The sequence below is a fragment of the Heterocephalus glaber genome, unplaced genomic scaffold (assembly GCF_053883595.1).
Source record: "Heterocephalus glaber isolate CG9 unplaced genomic scaffold, H.glaber_assembly_v1.0 deba00001606, whole genome shotgun sequence".
Lineage (NCBI taxonomy): Eukaryota > Metazoa > Chordata > Mammalia > Rodentia > Bathyergidae > Heterocephalus > Heterocephalus glaber.
Window position 1 is genome coordinate 21,214,551 of NW_028258377.1, and position 23,690 is coordinate 21,238,240.

At 48.9% G+C, this 23,690-nt stretch overlaps 1 protein-coding gene across 6 annotated transcripts in view; it reads right to left on the minus strand.

The window, feature by feature from the left end:
• Wwc1 (WW and C2 domain containing 1) overlaps window positions 1-14,235 on the minus strand; it is a 170,273-nt gene extending 156,038 nt beyond the window's left edge. For 3 of the 6 annotated variants that reach the window (XM_087194500.1, XM_087194501.1, XM_087194502.1), the window contains exons 1-2: window positions 9,596-10,288; window positions 8,455-8,679 (exon numbers count right to left, since the gene is read on the minus strand). Coding sequence is in view for 1 of the 6 variants with exons in the window: in XM_004836413.4 (XP_004836470.2) it covers window positions 14,074-14,192 (119 nt within the window). In the remaining 5 variants the exon portion in view is untranslated. Of the gene's footprint in view, window positions 1-8,454; window positions 8,680-9,595; window positions 10,289-13,363; window positions 13,543-14,073 lie in introns of those variants that run through there. The other 3 variants (XM_004836413.4, XM_087194506.1, XM_087194505.1) reach the window with 3 other exon arrangements.
• Window positions 14,236-23,690: the final 9,455 nt, after the last annotated feature.

Below are 23,690 nucleotides of genomic sequence, written 5' to 3' on the forward strand. Positions count from 1 at the left end.
CACCCCAATCCCTTGGAGGCTTTTTTCTCAAATGTGCAGTCTGGATTCTACCTCCAAAGATTCTGAATAGGCAGGCTGGGTTGTGCTGGGAACCTGTATGCGAGCCAGTCTCTCTAGACGTTCAGATGCATGCGCTCAACAGGCCAGAATGCCTCCAGGAAAAAACAGCTCCTGGCCAAAGTCAAGAAAAAAACACTGCTTGCTGTCCGTATAGTACCAGAGACTTATGACTGTAATTAAGAAAACCTGTGAGGCCCTAGGTGCAATCTCCAGCACAGCAAAAAAGCAAAGAAAAAGAAAACCTGGTTGAAGAGGCAAAGAGCTGTAGCCAGGTGTGGTGGTGTATGCCTGTGATCCCAGCACTCTGGGAAGCTGAAGCAGGAGGATCCTGTTTTAGCCCAGCTTGGCCAACTTAACAACTTAATGAGACCTTATCTCAAAATAAAATAAAATAAAATAAAAGGGCTGGGAAGGTAGTTCTGTGCAAAGGCCCTCGGTTCAATCCCCAGTCCCACACATACACACACGAAGGCAGAAAGGTGATTGATACATAGTATGTCTTAAGGGTAAAAGCAAACTCAGTTTTCCAACTACAGAACTTTATATTTTGACCTTTGGTCTCATTTACAAGGCCCATTATTTCCTAATACATTGCCCTTTTAATTTTCCTAATCTGTAATTATTTTGTTTACGTTACTATTATTTGTAAGCACCGTATGGAACAATGTCAGTCCCTGGTTACTGTACCCCATCCCTTGCCCAGTTCCTATCAGGAACAAACCACACAAAGGGTATGGAGTTTTTTAGATTCAGTTCTACCGGACATGGGGCAGAGCATTTCTGGCTCAGCCAACCTCAGCCTGAGATGGCCCACTTGACTTCTAGTGAACTCAGAACAAACATCGGGAAGTATGTTCCAGTGGGCAAGCAAGAATGCTGCAGACCAAGGCCGTGGGCTGTTCAGGCCCCAAAGAATCAGAGGGAAATTTGGTTCTTGCTAAATCTTTCATATCAAACTATAACAAGATTGAGCTCCATTGAGCAGAAGATAGTCTAGGAAAGGTAAAGCAAAGATGGTGACAACCACCATGCACTGGGTTCCATCTTCAGTATGGGGCAGGGAGGAGCTGAGCAACTGCAGGACCCTGCTATTGAAGAAATCACAGCAAGCAAGGGAGGAGCTGGTCCAAATAATAAGGACTAACTCGGTGTTGCTCTCCTTGACAGCCTACCCCAGCCTGACCTACGGGATGGTGAAGATGGTGATTTGGAGGGCATACAGACTGGGTGGGCGTGCCAGTTCTGCCACCTATTAGCTATGCAACTATAGGAAAGTTTTCAATGTGCTAAGCCTCAGTTTCCCCATCAGCAGAATGGAGATGGTAATGGTTCTTACCTCATAGCATTGCTCTTAGAATTAAACTGGATAATGCATTCAAAGCACAGAAGCCCTGAGTCTGGCACAATCTAAAGTCTTAATAAATGTTAGCTAAAAATAAAGAAGAAAAAAAAGCTAGTATCAGTTCTCACCCACATGAGCTCTTAGTCCATGATCTATATGGCAAAAGCATCTGCACACACTTTCTGGCAGGCTCAAGGATTCAGATAAGTTTATGAAATCAAGACCAGGTTCAGCAGATGAAAGGGAGGCCCAACCCCCAGGCTGACAAATCTGAAGCATCTCAAACCACTTTAATTAAAGCATTATTGCTGTGATAAGAATTGAAGATTTTCATTCAGGCAAAAAAGAGAGACCAAATCTCTTTGACACCTTAACACATCAGGAAGGAAATACCGAGATAGGTATAGAAGAGGGAAAATTACCAAATAGCACAGTAACTGACGTTCTCCAAATACCTGCTTCTCCACCTCCTGATACTATTTTTTAACACTTTCTGAATCGTCTCAATTTTTCCAAGAACTGTATAAGTGACAAGTTTTAAAATGCTGTCTGATGTTCATATGGTACTTTCACAAGGTACTTTCACAAAATCTCATTCAAACTCTACAAGTGGGAGGAAGACATTTAACTCCAGCTATGATTCCTCAACCTAGCTGCACCCCACAATCAACAGGGGAATTTCTAGAAATCGCATGGCCAGGCCATACCCCAGACCAATTAAACCAGAATCCCTGGGGCTGACCCTGCATGAGTATTTTCAGAATGGCCTTCCAGGCAGCTGACGATTCCACTATGTAGCAAAAATTGGGAACCACTAACTTTTTCTATTCCTCCAGCTCCAAAGACATCCCCCTCCTTCTCATTCTCTGTTGTGGAAAGGAGACCTGGGGTCCTTATTCCCCTGTTATAGTTATGGATACCCTGACCTAGGAAAGCCAAGTGATTTGCTGCTAAGAGGAAGGGTCAGGAATAGAATCCAAAAATCCTGACCAGGGAGCATGCATCTCCTGGCTTATGTGTTCCTACTGCAACTCAGCCCCTAAGCTACCCAGTGACCAAGGATGGAGAAGATACACATAACCACACTCTTTTTTTTTTTTTTTTTTTGGTACCGGGAATTGAACTTGGGTCCTTGTGCTTGCACAGCAGGCGGTGAAACCACTGAGCTAAATCCCTGGCCCCTCCACACTCTTCTAGTACAGCTAATAAGGTATTACAGAGCAGGGGAGAGGGGGAAGGCTTTTCTAAACTTCACCTGTGAGCTGACTCATGCTGAAAAGGAGACCTAAAGTGACAGTAAGGGTCTGAAGAGGTGACTGTTGAGGTTTAGCTACCCAGTAAGAATGAGGGGATAATATTAAAATGGCCACAAGCCATTTCAACTGGTGGCATATACCTGTGCTCAGAAGGTTCTGGAATCCTGGTCAGTTTCTGCCATTCAACCACTAAAAAAAACCTTAGGTCATTCTGGCTAAAAACACTTGACCAATGGCTCACAGACTTGCAGGGGCAGGAGGTCACCTGGAGGGCTGGTTAAGTATACATCACCAGGCTGCGCCCCAAGACTGTCCGATTCAGTAGGTCCGACATAGTCAAAGTTGATATACTGTTCTGGTACCACATTTGAAGAACCTGTTTTTCTAGAATAAAAATCCCAGAGGGCCTAGTGAGCAGTAAATAGACTGGAGAAAAACCCAGGGTCCTTCATTGGCTGCTGGGAAATGCTCATTTTATGTCAGTGGTGGAAATAAGCCCTTTAAGCTGGTTTTTAAACTCCTGGAGCTATAAGATACCTTTTAATATTCCTGTGTAGCAAAAGTCATTGATAACTGGGAAAGGATCTGTCTTCTCAGGCACAATCAGTTTTGTTAGGGAACATTTTTTTTTTTCAGAGAAACAAAAAGAAACTGGTTTATTTACCAAAAACATCTGATCTTCAAAATACAGGAATTGAGCTGTAACTAAATAATTAGAGAAAGCAATAAAATGTCCTCAGAAGGCTGGGATCACAGCACTTAGAACTGTCTGTTGGGAGAACCTGAATATCATGAGGCGCCTCTAATGTGCTTCTTACCAACCCCAGTAAGTAGGTTCTAATTTATCCTTATTTCGCTCACTCAGAAACGGAGGTTCAGGAGGGATTAGGTAACCTAACCATGGTCAAAGAACTAGCAAGTGACCAAGGTTTGTAGAAGTCAGTAGTAATCAAGGGGAATACCCTTGGATAAGGCCTCTGAGGACCGTTTTGAAGATTCCCTATGATGAAGAGATTTGCCTGTTTCTCCACTCCTAGGGCAGAAGCAGGGAAGTCCCTAGGGCTGCAGGAGCCCAGACACCTTTCCTGCGACAGGGACTCAGCAGAGAGTCTAGGCTCAGTCTGAGAATCAGGGAGGCCAGCTTCCTCCACCCTCCCTCCCACGACCACAGATATGTAAATTCTATACTTTCTAATCAAAGAGAGGCCCCTTCCAGCTTTTGATATTCTTTCAGACTGCCTGCTGCCTGTGCTTTATTCCCTCATAGACAAGGAAACCCTACAGGATTCTGGCAGTACTCAGGCTTTAGTTAGTAACATAGAACAGTGGTATGTTCCAAACAATCACAGGGGTGCAGGGAAGTGATCTTGCCCGTGACATTGTTTCCTTTGGTCCTCTTAGCTCAGGCAGAGGCACCGAGTTACTCCCCATCCTCGGTATCCTCAGCTGTCAATGGTACAGGGATAACATAGTACCCGCTGCAGGGTTATTGAGAGGTCTGAATGAGTCAACATATCAACAGACCAGCTGCACCACCTGGGGACCAGTTGGAAATGCTCATTCTCCCCACCCAGACCCACAGGCTCAAACTGCGGTGTTCAACAAGCCTTGCAGGGGCTTCTGATGCGTCTCCAAAGGTAACAACCACTGCTCTAGAACATAAGCTCCACAAGGGTGAGGATTTTTTTGTTTTCATCGCTGCTGAATCCCTAGTGCTGCAGCAGTGTCTCATTATGTCACAGGGATGCTCCTTGGTACATATTTGTTAAATGACTGGATGGATCGAGACAGCAGGACAGAAAAGACTGAGGCTCAGCGAGAGTGGTGTGTCTAGGTATATCTGCACCGTTTGGGACTAGCTGTGCCTCTCCTGATTTGTAGTAAATTCTGTAAGTTGGAAGCCGCCTGGCATCTCACCATTGCATCCCAGTCCCTTAACCCTGCTCATCACATCAGGCTCCTGGCAACACCCTACTGAGGGTGAAGGTCTCTGGACTCCAGATCTAGCTTCACACCACTGTCAACAGGTGCCACAGACAGTTCTATCTTCCCAAGATACGCAAAAGAACACCAAAGAACACCAGGCCCCTGATCATAAATGCAATCCACCTGTTTAACTATTGGCTGGCCATCCTCAGCCAAGTGTGTACCCCACTGCAACAAGGACTTTGCTCACTGGCTCTGGAGGCTGAGCACAGTAGGCTCTCCATAAATACCTTCGGAGTGAATGGGCAACACCTGGCTGGGTGGGACTGATATGTGCCAATGCCCTTCGGCACCTCCACCACTAAAATCAGCAAGTTTTCCAACAGTTCTTAGTGCGGTGGGGAAGCCTGGGTGGAGGGATACACCGTCAAAGGAGTTACGAAGGGATTCCAGGGATCTCTTGCTCTACCTTAACTTTTTCCCCTCTGCTACGACAATTTTCTTACCCTGATTCAAACACATACAGCTCTGGCACCAGATCACTGGCAGGAATCACTTCAGAAATTCCAAAGAAGGGCTTGCCTCTGATAAGACCCAGGGGGAAAAAAGTTTATTGATTTATTTGTATAATGAGCACTGCCAGGGTGGTTTGCAAGCACTAATGTCAATGTGGCTCAGGTGAGCTGTGGCCCATCAGGGAAAGACTTGTTTCGGCAGGGAGGAAACAGGGCTTTAGATTCTCTACCAATGCACAGGCAGGTGAGTTAGCCTAACTAGTAGCAGTTTCATTGGAAAGCAAGTTGTGTACTAGGCACTGGGCTAAGACTTTCCACATGTGGTGTTATGTCATCCTCACCACAACCCTTGGAACGAGGTAGGCTCTAGTCTTATTCCTGTTTTATACTCAGGAGAAGGAAGTGGTTCAAGGTTGGTTACTATTCATAAGACAGCCAGATTTGACTCAGCGTCTTTGATGATTTTATTTATTTATTTTTGTTTGTTGTTTTTTTTTGGTACCAGGGATCAAATTCAGGAACCTGTGCTTGCAAGGCAGGCAGCGGAACCACTGAGCCAAGACCCCCACCCCACCCTTATTTATTTTTTCTGGTATCAGGGATCAAACTCGGGATCTCGGGCTTTTGAGGCAGGCGTGGTACCACTGAGCTAAATCCCCAGCCCCGCTCTGATGATCTTTATAAAGACATCTACTGTTGGGAATAGTGTGGTGGGTCAAGCCAATGATTGTCCACAACCACACACACTCCTTCTCTATTAGTGAATAAGATACATGCACCAACAGCTACTTCTGTTTATTTTTCTATAGTGAATAAAGGCCTTTTTCTTTTGCTTCCCTTTCTGAACTGAATTCAATAGAAGAAACTGTAGGAATGAAGGGAGTAAGCCTTTGAAATAAAAAAGATTCAGATTCAAATTCAAATTCTTCTCCTTTCTACCTGTGTAATCTTAAGCTTGACACTTGACATCTCTCAGCCTCGGTTTCCCCACATCCAAAATGTCAGAAAAATATGATGTGTATATAGCACAGTCTCTGGCACATGACAGCCACTGGATGAAAGTCATTAAAGATCATTAGTACTGATCATCTTTACCACCTGTGTCATGGCTTGTGTCTAGATGTCCCTACAAAGCCTCGTGTGGTCATAGGTGGGGCTTTTCAGAGGTGCCTGGTATGTGACGCTGGGATTAAGCATGTGATGCTGGGATTAAGCATGTGATGCTAGGATCAAGGGTGTGTGATTACTAAATTACTCCACTGATTGGTTTGGCATAATTCTAGGTGTGGATAATGGGAAGGCCCACCCTGGATGTGAGTGCTACTTGCCCCAAGGGTGGGAGACTGGATAGAATATAAGGGGCAGAAAGAGGGCTGCTGTTGCCACTTGCTGCTTCATTACTTTGCTGCCTTCTGCCCACCATAAACTGTTTCCCCTCTTCGATGCCACTTTGCCACGCCACACTGGCCTTGGAAGCCAGCCAATTATGACATGAAACTTCTACAAACTGTGAGCTACAATAAACCTTTCTTCCTTTAATTTGGGGTGTGGAGTATTTTGTCTCAGCAACAAGAAAGTAACTAAGACAACCTGGTACCAGTTATTGTTTTACTGTTAGTGATACAAACAATTTAGGAAATTCCTGGAATACACAGAGCCCTAACTATCCAAGAAGAGCCACAACAGATGCGGCATCAGAAGGCTGGCCCAGGGTCATCTCATCCTAGCAGCCACCTGATGCTTCTATCTTGACATTTTATCCTTCCAAGTCAATTACCAATCAGTGAACCCCAGGGTGGCCCTGGCAACCAATTAAACAAGTAAGGGCCCACAGGGTGGGGAGGAAGCCAGTCTGTTGGGGTGGGTGAGGGGACCCGCTCCCAAAGCAGACTGGGACAACAGCAGGCAGCCGAATGGGGAAAGTCAGCAGCTGCTGTTGGCCTGGTATCCTGGCTGCCAGAGAGTGATGAATGGAGCAAGAGAAGAAAAAAATACCAACAAAGGTGTCCCTAATCTTGATGCAGCTTCATTTTTTTTTTCCTAGCTGACCATTGAGTGAGAACTTAAGCCTCAGTCCCTTTTCTTTGGCAGACATTTGAAACTGAAAGATCTCATTTCTTCCCAACTGGGAGATGTCATGGGTAGAAGCATTAAGGAGGCAAATTAGGGGGGTGGAGGGTGGGCATGTGACCCTCCACACTTGTCCTCCCGAAGCACCTCACTCCACCCCCTCTTTCCTTCCAGCATCTTTATAGAATGTGCTTCCTACACGGCTGCAGGGAAGGTCCCATCCTCACCATGCACCCCACCGTGTTATTTTGGCAAGAGGTTTTCAGCTTTGGAGCTAGAGGCTAAATGGCCATCTGGCAAAGGTTAAACAGCAAAATGCTGCTGTATCCACAGCCCTAGTTTTCTCCCCTTTTATCTCACGCTGAAACAGGGATTTGAGGCAGCTGAGCAGCTCAGGCCAGGTGCCACAGCAGCGAACACAGCCTTTTGCTGTTCTACCTAAAAAATGTGTGGGGCGACAGGCCTTCTCGTGCTGGGAGATGCATGGCGGGAGTTTTCTGCACAGACTCAACCCAGATCCAGCGCTCAGCCCTATCCAACTGGAAGTGCTTCCTTCAGCAAATAGTGAGGAGCTGGTGGCAGAAAGGCCACCAAAGCCACTTTGCCGTCAAGTGGATTCCACTCACCCAGGGCCCCTTGTTGAGGTGGGGACTATGGATCCTCTCCACCTAGAGACACATGTGACCACAGAAAGCCTTAAAATGCCACCAAAACTCGACCAAGGCTTCTCCCACACACAGCTCTGCAGCACACACCGGCCACCTCTAACTCTCACTTGTTCGAGCCTTGCCTCTCCTTCCGTGCACCTCAGCTTGGCAGGCCAGCCTTCACAGTAACTAAGGCAACCTGATTCTCTTCCCTTCAAAAGGGCACTGTTTCTCTCACAGCTACCTGGGACCCTAGGGGATTGGAAAATCAGGTCACTTTGGCTGAGCCCTCTCCCCAGAAAGGGGAGAGATAAGGACAGAGAGGAGCTGTCTTGGCTACTCAGTCCCTGGCTGCTGGGAGCATTTTCCTAAGTGACTTGGAAAGGACTTGGATCTCCCTGCACGTATTGCATTCTTCCCAGCGTTTCTCTGCCTTCATCTCCTGTTCTCTCATCCCCAGAGCTCTGGATAGCTGGCTGCTTCCAGAAGGTAGAGTTTATGCCAACCAGTCTCGAAAGCTGCCACGGGAATCTTGCAGGCTTCTCTAAGGCTCCTTGGCAACATCTCTGAGATCCATATCGCGTCCCCCTCCCCTTTTATGCTGGTATCAGGAATCGAACTCAGGACCTTGCACTTACCAGGCAGGTGCGGCACCACTGAGCTAAATCCCAGGCAAGGTTTTCCCCTTCTAAGAATAAGTGGCAACTCTGGAGCCCAGCTTGTCAAAAGGGCTCTCCTTGACATGGAGTGAAGAAGCCAGGGCAGATCAGTCCAAACTGCGGTTAGGAGAAGGATAGATTCAGGGCGTCCTACTAGCTGGGCTCCGATCCTTACTTAACCTTTCCAAGTCTTGGTTTCCCCATCTGAAAATAGAAGTCATACCACTTATCTCACATGGCTGCTGAAAGGACTGAGATCACAATATAAAAGGTTTAACTCAGCAGGGAGCACAGAGTTAAGGTTCAACAGATGGCAGCATTTATTACTTTATTCATTTGTGAATTCCCAAATCTCTTCTTTTTTCCCCTTATATATTCCAGTGCTTTCTATCCTTCTTTCTTAATAATTGACACAAGATATTCCCACGCGTGGTAGACACTTGTGGAATGTGTACATTTTAAACTTAAGCCTTGAAAAGAGCAGAAATGAGCCGGGAGTGTTTGCTCACTCCTGTAATCCCAGCACTCAAGAAGCTGAGACAGGAGGAAGGCCACAAGTTCAAGGCCAACCTGGGCTAAATTGTGAATTCAAGGTCTGCCTGAACTACACAGCAAGACCCTGCCTCAAAAAGCCAAAAACAGGGCCAGGGATTTAGCTCAGTGGTTCTGGCGCCTGCCTCGAAAGCACAAGGTCCCAAGTTTGATCCCCAGTACCAAAAAAAAACACACCAAAAACCAACAACAGCAAAAAAGGAAAGAGCAGAAATGAAGATCTTGAATTTAAGCCATGAGGCATTAGTATTATAAGTCTAGAGGTATTAGAGGATCACTTAGTAAAGAGGCTTCGGGTAAATTCCCCAGGGGGCTGGTTATACTCCCAGTTCAGAAAGCAAGTCAAAATATCAATTGGTAGAAAGTGACAGCAGTCCGGCAATAACTCTAAATCCATTTTAACTGATTATAAAAATAACAATTCATTTGTGATAGCTGGCATTTTAACTGCGAAATTCCTATGACACAACGTACAAACAATTGTGACACCATGAATAAAACCTGCCTGTCCATAGACACAGCCAAAAAAAGATTACAAAGAATAACTAAGCTACAAGATAAAACATACCTGAGTTATTGCCGTGGAAGAGGAGAACTTTTAGGGAAAAGTTTACATAGGAGAAAAAGATACCTTCCCTGGACTCACGGTTGGCATTTACTTGCTGTGTGACCACAGGAAGTCCCTTGTCCCTGAGTGTCAGTTGCACCAGTGGAATGACAGCCGGGATTACATAAGGAGAAAGGTCCACTCCAGCTGCAATCAGCCTGCCCCTGACTCAGTTTCACAGCTTACTTTTTCTAGTAAAAGAAACTGGCATTCTGGGTGCCTCCTCTACCCAGGCCCTGTGCTTGCCGCCCTATCTGCTTTAGCCTATTTAATGCTCAGTCACCCTTGATGGCTTATGTGCACCCCCGTAGCCAAAAAGAGACAAAACTGAGGGAATATATAACAGAGAGAATATGTAACTTGCCGAGCTCACTCAGGGAGCAAGCAGCAGCTCAAGATTTCAGGGTCCAAAGGTTCCCCCTCTGCACTATTCACACTTGCCCACGGCTGACCATGGCCGGGCACCCCAGCACGGGCACAGGTAAGTGGTCATACCTGTTCCACATACACTTCCAAAGGCCAAATTCCTGAGCCAGTGAAGAGGTCTTGTGCCAGCTACTCATTCAGGAGGAAGCCAAACAGTGCAGTGGTTGGAAATGTGGGTTCCCGGGTCAGCCTACTGGGCATTCACACAGCAGCTTCACAAAAGCTGAGTGTCTCCAGCTGGCCATGTAGCTCAGTGTAAAGGCCCTGGGTTTAATCCCCAGTACCCCTACCCACCCACCCCCAAAAAAGAGAAAGTTGGGTGGCTTCATAGAATCTATTCTCGCTGAGCCTCGGGTAATTCAAGGAGATGGCTGTACCCAGTCCCAGCTCTGTTAAGAAAGACTTTAAAAAAAAATATGTTTGCTCTTTAGGAAGAGTCCTGTACCTCCATCAGAGTCTCATAAGGACCTGGGACATAAAGAAAGTTAAGATTTTGAGTGCTCAGACAATAACTTCCTGTAATATAGATTATTTCGGAAACAGCAGGGCTAGCAAAAGTTGGCCCTGGAGTCCTAAGGGAAGTTTCTGAGTCCTCTAGAGCTACGAGGGCCTCTAAGACTTCTTACCCAGTCCCAGAAACTGCCTGGGGTTCCCAGAGGGTTCCCAAATAAAGATTTGAAAACAAAGCAGGGAATGAGCAGGAATCAGGCTTCAGGAACTTTCTCTGGTAGGGCCAGTCCCAAAGATCCATTCTTCCTCAAACAACAATCCATGTGTTTGTTTTTGCATACCGTGAACTAAATACAAGGGGAACAGACAAGGCCCCTCGGCTCTGTGCTGGCTGCTCCCAGAAGCATCCAACACCTACAGCCCCAGGATTCCGGCTCTGAGGGGCCATTCAGGCCTGGCCTGCAGCACCTGATTCCCTAGGGATCATAGCCTTCCCAGGCTGGCCTTGACTCAGGCAGGCACAGCTCATGTGTTGTTGGAGCCTTTGGCCCCGTGGGCAGGGCCCAAGCTGCCCACTGGACCCTCTCCGGTTGTTGAGACAACTATCCTCAGGAATTTCGGCCTCCCAGTCTTCCCCGGGTGAGAAGGGGAGAGAGTTGGCAAAGCTGGCTGGTTGGCTGCTCTTCCAACCCCCTGGTGAAAGGGGAAGCTGAAAACCAGAGTCCCTACCCCCAGCAACTCCAAGCCGGACAGCACACAAAACAGCGCAGCCCCAGAGCGAGGAATGTGCCAAGGCATTCTTTAGGGCTGGTAACCGGAGACCCTATTTTGTCCTTGGTGGCTAAGAAATCACTTTTCCAACTGAAGGACCATTTGACTGACTTCTTTTAAATTCAGGGGAATGGGCGGGCATCTCCATGATTAAGAAAAAAGACAAGGAAACATACACACATGCATGCTCTTAAAGAGTGGAACTTTTTTTTTTAAATAAACATGACTTTGGTTTGTTTCACAGCATTGAGTTGCAGAGATGTGACTGCCCTGAGAGAATTTATCTCCCCACCTCATCATCGGAGAAAAGTTCAGTTCTTTTCGACTTTTGTTAAATCGCTTTCTTCTCTTCCCTGCAACCCTTCCCAGTTTCCTGTCTCCCCCAACCCCGATAAAGTCAGGTCGGTTAAGAAGAGGCAGAAGGCTCTGAAAGCATATTTGAGAACAGGCCCTTGAAGACCATCGAATCACTTCTCTCACAGTGGAGCACTCGAACCTCATAGAGGTCAAGGAATGTGCCCGTGGCCACACAAGCAGGACTGAAAGGCAGAAATCATTCACTGGGTACATAGAATAGAAATTCCAGAGGCCCACAGGTGGATGTCCTCCGATCAGCTCTGCCCCCTAACCTTCAAGGTTGGTCCACAACATCTGCCCAGCACAGGTAGGAATACTGGGAGCCAAGAAGACAAAACCTTAAAACCCAGGGACACACAAGGTGAAGAAGAAATGCAGCTCCATAAACGCTGATGTTTTTGACTTCTCTCCACTGTTTTTAAGCCAATCTGCCTAAAAACAAAGACTATGTGACCTGGAGCTAGGGCCCTAGGCAGACTCCAGGATCTAGCTAAAACATGACCACCCTTTTCTTCCTCAGCCCCCTTTTTCCTGCTCATTGACTGTAGTTTTAAAAAGTGGGTTTTTTAAATGGCAATGGATATTATTAGTTTCCCATTCATGAAAGTGGTGCAAAGAGTTTTAAAGTGAGTTGATCTAAAGTTGAGGATTAAGTAAGCAATCGCTCAGGTGGCTGTATCAAGTCATGAAAGTGGTCTAAAATTGGGTAAACTGCGTTCTGCCCAAGTTAGTTCTTCATGAAGTGACATGCTTGCCTTCCTCCAAGGGGAAAGAATGACTAGTGTTTGCTGGAAGCTCCCTAAGGCTGTATTATCATCACTGCTGGGGGCGGGGGGGGGGGGCAATCCTCCAACCTGAGGCTCAAGTGCAGCCAGCGCCTGGGGCCTCGGTCAGCAGCAGGGACTTCTAGGGAGAGGGACCCATGAGTTTCAACTTGTCTGTTCTGAGGAGAGAAGGGAATGGGGTCGGCCAAGTTCACCAACACAACTGCCACAGCCCCTAGGGCAAGTGACCTGAGGCAGGGGACAGACAGCCCTGGAAGGACTACCAATTTGGAGGCTGAATATCAGGATAGAACACGAACTTGATGTATGCCAGTGGAAAGATTAAAATTCTTGAGCAAATCCCATCTCTGGGCTTCAAATTTTCTCTTCTGTTTAAAAAAAAAGGGGGGGGGGGTGAGCTCTGATCTGTGTCCCCTTCAGCTTTCAAGAGTCCCACTAGTACTCCTTCCCCCCAAAGCAAATCACTCCTCTGCCAGCGGGAAATCGAGGGGCAGCCTGCCTAGAAACTCTCTACCATTAAAATGTTACTCTTCAGGTCATATTCAGGTGTTCTGCATGGTGCTGAGCACAGAGTGGGCACCCTGGAAAGGATGGATGGATAAATGAACACAAGTCCTCCACAGAAACCACAAGGAATTTCACCCGTCATACGCCCACCCCCCCACCACACACCTTTGCCATACACCCCATCCCGGACTTCTCAGATGCCCCTCCCCAAGCCCCATGGGATGAACGTCCCCAAAATTCACCTCACCCTCAAGGTCACAGACCAGGTGAAAATTCCACATTCCTGAAACGCTGAGCACAATCCTATGTCAGCAAAGGATAACAAAGTCGTCTGGGGTGACAGATCCCAGGACATTCATGGGGAGGGCGCGCGTGCAAACCAGTGCCCAGCATCACAACCGAGAGCAAAGTCTGGACCGGAGTCGCCACTTGCCTCAGCAAAATTTCTTGCTACAGCCCGCGTGGTGTCCACCAAGGTCAGAGCGCGCCGGTGCAGGACTGAGCCTCAAGCCCAGAGGGAAGAAAGGGAGGAGGGAGACAGAGGGGCAGGGCTCGCTGGGAGTCCTCTCACCACCATCTACATCCTAACAGCTTCCAAGTTGCTGCGAGATTCCTGGAGAACCTGTCTCTCTCCTCCGGCCTCCCCACGCCCTCCTTCCTTTCCTATTCTCGGCCTCCCCGACTACAGCCCCGGAGGCACCTGTCAAAAAGCAAGCTCTGCGCTGCCCGCCCCTCGCCGAGTGCCCTTCCCCGGGTCGTCTCCCACCCGATGCGGGGTCCCTACTGCCCCTCCAAGCCAGATCCCATCCCTCAAGCCGTGCGGGCACTCCCGGGAAGACCCAGGCGGGGTCGCCCCCCCCCCCAACCTCTCCTCCGAAAGGGGCGGGGGCGGGGCTAGAGCTTGAGGTCAAAACTCTCGGCAGGTGCCGGCTGGGGCCTAAGTCCTCCACCTGGGGACGGCAGCGGGGGCGCCCCCTGGGGCAGGACTGGCGCTCCAGAAGGGGTGAGGATGGGGGCAAAGTGAAGAAAGCCAAGAGGCACACACGGCCCCCTCCCCCGCCCGGGTCGCTGGCCCCAAAGGCAGGTGGACTCCAGGCAGGGGTACCGCGGAACAAGAGGGCTTCTCCCATCCCCGGCCCCTACCTGTCCCGCGGGTCGATCCAGCTGGTGGTGCGGCTCGTGTGGTCTATGTAATAGACCTTGCCGTCGAAGTCGCGCGCCTCCTCCCAGCCCTCCGGCAGGGGCAACTCCGGCCGGGGCATCTTTCCGGGTGCGGCCCGCGCTCCCCCATGCAGTTCACGGCCGCAGCGGGTCTCAGCGGCTCCGGCCAGCTGCCCCTGGTCCAGGGGGCCGCCGAGGCACCATGATCAGAGGGCTGGCGCCCGCGGATCCGGATCTCTAGTGGGGGCCGGCCGGGGTGGCGCCGCTGTCCATGCGGCCCTGAGGCCCCGGCTCGGGGCCGCCCGCTCCTCCCGCCGCCGGCCTCTCACGCTGCCATGTGCGCCCGCAGAGGCGCGTTGCGGGTCCGGGTGCGCGCCCAGCCGGCTGCGCGGAGCGGGCCGAGCGTTGCCGCCGCCTGCCCTCCTCCTCCTCGTCGTCGTCGTCCTCCTCCTCCTCCTCCTCCGCGCGGCGCGCTGCGCCCTCCACGCCGCCGTCGCCTCCCCCGGCCCGGCGCCTTCCCTCCCCTGCGCTCAGCCGCCCTCTGCTCGGCTGCCTTTCGACTTCTGCCTCCGCCAGGTGCGGCTCGAGCGCTGCAGGTAACTGCGCTGCCCCGGAAACGGGAGGCGGAGCGCCGGGCGCCTTGGTTCCAGGGTCTCCTCCCCGCGCCCAGGGCTACGAGGGCGGGTCCTAGGGCCCGAGACGCGCCCCCTCGCGGGACAGTCCGAACGGCTGACCACCGCCACGCCGCCCTGCCGAGACAGAGACTGCGCGTCACCTGGGCTCCAGACCCGACCCGAGCCTCGAGACGCCCGGACCAGCCCCTCGCGGCCTCTGCTTCCCCACGCTCTTGGCTTTCTCCACCTGGGCAGTCCAGACTCTCGGCACAGGTGGCCCCAGATCTTTACACTCGTCGCTTTTCTTTTCTGCAGAATCAAGAGTCAGGCAAGAAGTGGTTAAGTGAAAACATTCTTGAAAATCAGGGAACATAAGTTTTCCAGGACCTCTCGTCCCTTCCCCCACACAGGCACCATCTGTCTCTCTCATTCGATTCTCCCCACGTGGCTTCACCCGCCCTACCTCCTCACCCCGTAATTTGCAAATGTAGCCGGCTCACCTCAGGGTCCCTAAAATTAGGAGTGCAGTGGCTCCCCTTCCCTGAGAGGACTTCCCAGAGAGGCCAGAGAAGCACTCTATCGAATACTTAGGATATTGTCAGCTAAATCGTGTACTTACCCGAAAAGGAAGGAAAGAGGGAGAAGCGGAGACGGGAAAAAGACAACATTTCATCTTGAAAAAGAAAATAAAACAGCCTTGCCCGGCAAGGTGGTGTGCACCTGTTATTCCAGCTACTCGAGAGACTGATGCAGGAGCATCCATTTCTAAGGGCCCAGAAGTTCAAGGGCAGCCCAGTGAAAATAACAAGAGCTCCTCTAATGAATAAATAAATGACCATTTTTGAAAACTCAAAAAATACTGAATTGAATACCAAAAAAAAGATAGCATGATTGACTTAAGGATCAAGCTGCTTTGAGCTTGCGCATCTCCTCTGCTGTCTGTGCTTCCAGAGTGAGCGTAACCATTTTTGCTATGGACGTATTCCATATGCTGGCGTGTAGAAATGAAGCCCAGCGCGATGTATCCTCGTGTGTGGGCCCTATGCTGCGTGGGCCAGAGGGTGCAGAGCAAGGGAGAGAATCTCCTGTTTGTCATCTTTCACTTGGGGTGGGGGTGGGACTGGGGGGTTGAACTCAGGCCTTTGCACTGAGCTACATCCCCAGCTCGCTAGCGCTCTCTCTCTCTTTCTCTCTCTCTCTCTCTCTCTCTCAGATCTAGCTAAGTCACTAAGTTGCTCAGGCTCATCTTGAATTTGTGATCCTCCATTCTCAACCTCCCAGAATACCAGAATTATAGGTGTGAGCCATCAAGCAAGTTAATTGCTGCCCTGAGGCCAGACAAGGGGCTCGGTATTGGCCCTGCCTTCCTTCATTCCATAAATACCAGGCACTAAAGTCCAGAAACAACCCTCAGGCAGGTCCCAAAAGTAGAAGTTTCCCATTCCTTTACTAGAAAGACCCTCAGCCCTCCTGGTTTCCTCTGCTTGGGCCAAGCTTTCACTATTTTTATTTTTATTTTTTTAACTGAGAATTGAACTCAGGGCCTTGTGCTTTCCAGGCAAGTGCTGCCCTGCTGAGCTACATCCCCAGCACAAGCTCTCACTATTAACAACCTCCAGTTATTACATTTTCCACGAAGTACAGGGCCAGGTAAGTGCCCTATCACTGAGCTACATCGGGCAAAAACCTATGATCATTGATGATGGCAGTAGCCCCAAACTAAAGCCGACACACGCTACATGTTTCTCTGACATGATCTCATTTACCCTTCACAACACTCCTCTGAAGTAGGGAAATGTGTATATTATACCCATTTTATGGGTGAGGAGATTGAGGCTTTGAGATGGCCAGGGGTACCGAGCTAATGAGACAGACTAGATCTGTTTGACTGCAGTGCCTGTCCTCACAACATTAACCGACACCTCGATTCTTTGTAATATTACTCTGCAGCTCCATGGCCTTTCCGTGGCCTGAATCTGGAATACCATGGAAGCTGACAAGCGACTCTTTCCGTTGGTCTTTTCTTCACACTTTTTTGGCTGTGAAGCAAGAGCTTTGAAGTCAAGTTGTTCACATCCCAAATTTGCCCTATTTTTGGCCACAAGACCTTGCACAGTTTGCTTGCCTAAAGTTTCAGCCTCTGGTCTGCAAAACAAAAATCACACAATAACACGGCTTCCTTAGGGCTGGCTGTAAAGGGCAAAAGGATATGGGAAGTGTGAGCACTTGACATCCCGATAACCCATCATCCCAGGACCCCTGCCCCGTGAGGCACCAGGCACACCTCTATGAAATGTGGCACCACAGAATATTTTCTGTTCAAAATACAAGTCCATGTTCTTCTCATTGTGAAAATCATTCATGATTGCTCATGACAATCCTCTTCATTGCTAGTTTTGTGTGCTTGCCTTATTTTCCAGCCAAGCCTTCCTACTGGGTGAGTTGGTGATGAAATGCCTTGTAGACATCCAAATCTAGCTTTCTCTCCAGCCTGGATGCCCATAGCATGGCTTGCTCCTCCAGACCCTTGGACCTGGGCTGGACAGCAGGAAAGTGACCAAAGCAGAAACTGCCTCCTTCAGGCTTTGACCCTCCTGCCCCTACTGAGGATTCTAGGTTGCCTCCAGAAGCAGAACTCATGGTAAGGTCACAGCACAGAAGGCTGCCTGCCTGCCCCATTCATTGGCAGTGAATCATCCCCAGGCATTCTGTGAGGCAGAGGGCAAACGTGCAAGGGATAAAGGGCAAAACCGGCTCTGCCATGTGATAGGCTGAATTGGACATTAGTCTACAGGTGACTGAACTGAAGGAATCCGAACTGAAAACAAGCAGCCTCAGCTTCTCCTGGTTTTCTTGCCAGTGCTGTGTCCAGCTCCCCTGTGCTGAGTTCAGGGCCTGGCCAGTGCCAGAGCAGAGCAGGTGACCATGGACCACACCTGTGTTCACTTGATTTCACAGCCAGGAGCCCCATGGGAGACACCTGAGCCTGAGACAGGCTGTTTTGTTCTTCAAACAATGCCTACTTCATTCTTTTCTGCCACTGTCATAGCGAAGAGAAAAGGACATTTCCCACACACGTCTTAAGAGACAGGGCAACGTATTTCCTGAGGATAGTGAGGAGGAGAAATTAACTGCAAAAAAAAAAGGGGGGGGGAGGAAGGAAGGGAGGGAAGGAAGGGAGGGAGGAAGAGGGGGACAATATGTCAGCAGTCGTTTCCTGTTGGGGGAAATGGAAGCTTGGAGAGCTGCTGAGATTTGTCTTCCTACTCCTTGCCTGTACCTCCCAACCTCATGCTGTCCCTCCCACATTCTGAGGGAATGCACACAGTTATGTTCCACGATCGAGCCAATAATATCCCCCTTTCTTTAGTCACGCATTGCTTGAGATTCATAACTGTGCAGTGGACTATTTTTTTCAATGATGGGAAAACATGTCCTAAGCCAGAGAAAATGCGGGTGGAAGGAACCTTGGCAACATGAGAGCAGAGCAGAGGCAGAAGAGATGGTTTCTTGTTTACCCTTGGGTCTCCCGTGCTTCACACCATGCTGGAAAATACAGTGAAATAAGACTAAGGCAGACGACTCACTGTACAAATAGGGGAGGGAGTTTCTGTGCAGAGTGGCTTATTACCGTGCTCCTCGCGGGTCCCGTTTTATAGAGGTGTACCCTGGGCTCGGAGAGGCAAAGGTACCTTCCTGTAGGTGCATAGTAAATAACAGAGCTCAGGTTCCAATGCAGCTGCTTCCGATGGGTTTCCACTTGTGAATTCCAACTTCTGCAATTCCAGATTTCTCTAGGAAATCTATGAAGGAGAAGCTTTAGGGCCATATTCTGGCTGGAGGAGGTGGAAGAGCAGCCAGGAGACCTGTCTTGCCTTCCTTTGAGCTGTGGACCAGTTGCAGGGCTTGGAGGAAGTTGGGGGCACCAAACTGAGCAGATGGAAAGGGCAGAACTGGGGGGAGGGGGCCTGCAGTCCTGGGGATGGAGCCACCTGATCCTCCCTCACTGTGAGCCAGTGCTGGCCACAGCCCCACAGGGGGCAGATAGCCGGGCCTCTGCGGAAGGAGGGGCATTTCTCTCCTGTGTGGCCCGCCCCCTCTCCCTGTTTTCTTGGGCGGCCTTAAGTGTTAACTATCCTGGATCTCTACTACCCTGCAGCTGGCAGGACAGGTTGAGTCCATCCTGCTTCCAACACCCTCATCAAAGAGGCCTCTAGGGACTGGGAGCTGCTGTGTCTTTCACTGAGGAGGAAATTTATGCACTGAAGGAGGAGGTGGAGATGCAATCCGCAGTTTCAAGTGTGGGGGTGTGGAAAGAGAAAGCCAGCATGCGAGCACAGGCCGGGCCCTCTTGCTCAGCGGTGTCTTCCTGCACTCCTACCCCAGAAGCCCAAGCGCAGCCCTGGTGGGAAACGGGGGTGGGGACGCGAGCTCAGTAACCAGCAGGCTGGCAGCAAGAAGCCTCTCGTGTATTTATAGCACTCGCATTGCCATGGTACCCAGGCACTTAAATTAAACTCCAGCCCAACTGCTTAGAGATGCTGGAAATGAAATGCTCCTTACCTGTCCACTTCGCACAGCCTGACACCTCATTCTCAAAACCTTAGTGCTTTAAAGATAAGCAAACAGAGCGAATTTCACCAACCATCCAGCAAGAAGGGTGTAGGGCTGGGGCTTAAACCCAGAAAACCTGCTGTGGCTGGGGGGGAGTAGTAGAAAGAGCACAGGTAGGGGAAAAACCTATCTCTGATACTGCTCTGTTACATCTTGTGTGACTTCAGGCCTGAGCCTATGGCTCTCTGAGCCTGTTTGTCTATAACACAAGATCAACAATGCCCATTTCACCGTGACTTGAACAGCCATGTGAGAAGATGTAAAGAAAGTGCTTAGCTCAGGCCCCCCGATACATAAATTCTTTTGCAGGCTGCTCTTGTTTATTTGCACCCAAGACTAGATGCAGGTGTTTCTAGTCTTGAGGAACTTGCAGTTTAGTAGAGGACACATACAATACACAAGTCAACAAGTCAACAAACATTTGCAGCCAGGTGTGGTGACACATGCCTATAATTCTAGCACTTGGGAGGCTGAGGCAGGAGGCTCACCACAAGTTCGAGGCCTGCTTGGGCTAGATAGTGATTTCAAGGCCAGGCTGAACTACACAGCAAGATCCTGTGGCATGTGCACGTGCACACCTGTCCACACACACAGGCATGCACAGCAATTAGGAGTTATCAATAAAAGGAAGAAAATAGAGTGCCATGAAGAATTTCGTAGGTTGAGAATCTGTGTTAGACAGGACTGGAGGAAAAGGCCACTCTGCAGTGGTGACACTGAACCGGAGACCTGAAGAAGCCAGCAAGGTGAAAAGCGAAGAGCAGGCCTCCCAGGCTAGAGGCCAAAAGATAAGGTCTGGCCAACGCCAAAGGAGCCCTGTTTCCATTTCCCTGACAATGTTAGGAGACAGGGCAGCCAAGCTAGAGGGTGGTAGCCTTAAAATCCATCCAGGCTTCTGAACCCCAGTCTTCCTGCATTGTCTGTCACCTGTGCCCTCATCCAGGTAACCAGAATTCCCCACCTGCATTAGTCACCTGCAGAAGCCTCAAAGCTCCAATGCAGCCTGGTACAGTTGGGTGCTGTGCTTAATGTCTTTAGTTGTCAGAAGTTGACTCATGTGTCTCGGCATGGATTTCCTTAGGTTTATTTTATTTGGAGTTCACTTAGCTTCCTGATTCTGTACTTTTATGCTCCTCTCCAAGTTAGAGAGTATTCTGCCTTCATTTCTTTGAGCCCTTTTACAGTTCCACCCTCTTTCTCTTCTTTCAGTCCTTTGTCTTCATTATAGTCCTACAGGGTCCTGGGGCTCTGTTCATTTTCTTTCCTTTCTTTTTCTCTTTGGTCTGTTTTTTCTCTGTTGTTCACATTGGGTAACTTCTATGTCTCTATTTCAAGTTCATTGATTCTTTCCTCCATCCCTTCTGTTTTGCTCTTGAGCTTTTTAATTCTAGTGAGCTTTTTATTTTAGTCATCGTATTTTTCAGTTCTGACATTTACATTTGGTTCTCCTTGATGCCATTTCTTTCTTCACTGTGGCTAATTTTTAAATTGTTTCACATGTGTTCATAATTATTCCCAATTGCCCACTAAAGCATTTTATCATGGCAGCTTTAAAAAAAATCTTTGTCAAATAATTCTACCATCTCAGTGTTGGGATGTATTGCCTTTTAAAATTTTAGTCCAAGATTGTCGTGGTTCTGAATACAGTGAATGATTTTTGATGAAAACCTGGATATTTTTGTGTTGTGTTCTGAGAATCTAGATCTTTGGTAAACCACCTATCTTAGGTGAATTTTTCTGATATCTTCCCAGAAGGAAGGGAAGCACCCTGTTACTGCCAGGGGGAGGTAGGATGATGGGGATCAAAGCACTGTACCAGCTCCCTGCTTGGATTTCCCCCACCCCATGCCTGGGGGTGTTGGGGTTCCTCATGAAGTGCAGTGTTTAGGGTCCCCCCTTGATCTTTGTCGGTGTGAGTGAAGTGGGACTTCCATTTCTTTCTGCAGAATTTGGCGGGAGTTTGGTGGTTATTGTCTAAAAGTTTTCTGTTTGTAATTACCCCTTTGCTGGTCCTTCGGCAGGAGGGGACAGGCCACTGCTAGGGCATCTGGGAAGGCCTGCTGGGGTTGGGGCAGTCTGCTCCTCCAGCACTCAGCCTGTGGTGAGTGAGGCAAAGACAAAGCTGGGGACCCCTCCATCAGGTCCCATCACAGACTGCGGTCCTCGGCCCCCTGCCTTCTTCCGCACCATTGAGAATTTTCTCATCCCTGTTTCACATTTAATGCCCGAGGTTTTTGTTTAATAGTGAGAAGGATGGGGGAAAACATGCCTACTCCATCTTCTGGGAAGCAGAAGGTCACTGCTTACTCTGAGCCAACAAAATTCAGTGTGCTGAAGTGGGTATCACCTTTTATTTTCTAGCCACTGCCTGCTTTCTTTCCCTCCTTCTCTCTATATTCCAGCTCATGTTCCCTGTAGTTATCCAGGTGGGAAACACAGAGGCTTTGCCCTCATAGCCTCCGATGTGTCTCTTCTTTGTGACCTAAGCCCAAGCTCAGGGCCTTCTGTCTGATTCTTGACTACTTTAATGATGTCTTACTGGGCCTAATAACTTGAATTCACACCAATTTTTATCCCTCTAGTATACACCCTACAGCAGGTATCCACAGGTACTTCCTCAGTGTTTCGCATAAACCTGGTATGAGAGCAAATACACTTGGAAAGTGTTGGTTTTAACAAAGAAAATAGATTTCTCTCCTGTGGGACTTCTCAGAGATCCTGGTATGTGTATATCCCTAGTGACAGGCGAGGAAACGATACAGAAGACAGAATCAGTCACTTATTTGACTAAAATATCTTTTTCTTTCCCTGAGGCACTTCTGGAATGCAATGTTTTAAAACAAGTGGGCTAAAATCTTTCTGTAAGGAATCAGGTAACACTTTCAGCTTTTCAGTCTATACCGTCTTTGTTAGGAATGCTCAGCCCTGTTGTTCTCGGGTGAAAGCGGCCACAGACAATGTGTAAACAGAGGGGTATGGCTGGGTGCCAATAAAACTATTCATAGAAACCAACCATTGGCCCTCAAGTTATATCGTGTTCACCCCAGTTCTATTTCTTTTTTCTTTGGTACCAGTGATCGAACTCGGGTCCTTGCGCTTGCAAGGCAGGTGGTGAAACCACTGAGCTACATCCCCAGCCTTCTGTATTTTTGAGACAGGGTCTTGCTATGTAGTTCAAGCTGGTCTTGAACTCACTATGTAGCTCCAGTTGGCTTTGAATCCATGGCAATCCTCTGGCTCAGCCTCCTGAGTGCTGGGATGACAGGTGTGTGTCACCATGCCCAGCTCAGTTCACCCCAGTTTTAAAGCATCACAGAGACCTGGATGTCATCCTAGATTTCTTCCTTCTTTACTCTCTACATCTATTCCATCTACAAGAGCCTTGCACCCCACCATTAGAATCCCTGTCTCCACCTACCCATCATGTCTTCGCTACTTTAGATCACAGCCACCATCACCTGTACAGTGTGCAGTAGCCTCCCAAGGAGTTTCCTCTCCAACTTGTCCCATCATCTGGTGAAACACTGTGAAAGTGGCTTGATTTTCCCTTCTGCCCATGTCTAATGCTGGACTCAGGCCCAGCACAGAGCGCCTTAGAGGACAAGTCTGGTTTTTTGGGGGGGGGGGGGTACCAGGGATCAAACTCAGGACCTTGCGCTGTCGAGGCAGGTGGCAAAAACACTGAGCTAAATCCGCGGCCCACAAGTCTGTATTTTAGAGGACATGGGCTGTACCCCGACCAGGGCCTAAGGCTCCCGTGACATCACCTCCTGACCATTTCTCCTTCTGGGAGGGAGCGGATGGAGTGGTCTGGGGGAATAATGAGGAGCTGTATGCCCCTCTAGTCCTCATTTTCAGTGAGGACTGGGAATGACACCTCATCCAAGGGTCCTTTATCACAGGACTTCTGCTTTTCTTAGTTTGAGTTGAAGGGTTTTTTTTCTTTCAAATCTTTTATATCTATCAAAGTGTTAGGAGAAGCCAAATCCAATGTACCACCCACAAGGGGATTCTGGATTACTTTAAAAACTAAAAAGCTGCAAAGAATATTCTTGGGAATCCTGGAGAAACATGATGGTGGAATGCATTTTAGACAATATCACCGAGTCAGTGTTAAATCCCTCAGGATTTCTGGTGGTTTGGTTGCTATGTAAGAGGGTAAGGATCCTTCTTAGGTGCTATCAGCTGACACATTTAGCACTTAAGTGTGAGGATGTCTGTGCCTTGCTTTCAGATGCTGCAGGAACCATTTGCATTGAGCATGCCAAGGGGGAGGAGGGGGAAAGCGTATAATTGTGTCAAGATTCACAACTGCTAAATAATAAAAATAAGCGTACTGTGTTTGATATTTTACTCAAAGCCTATCTCATT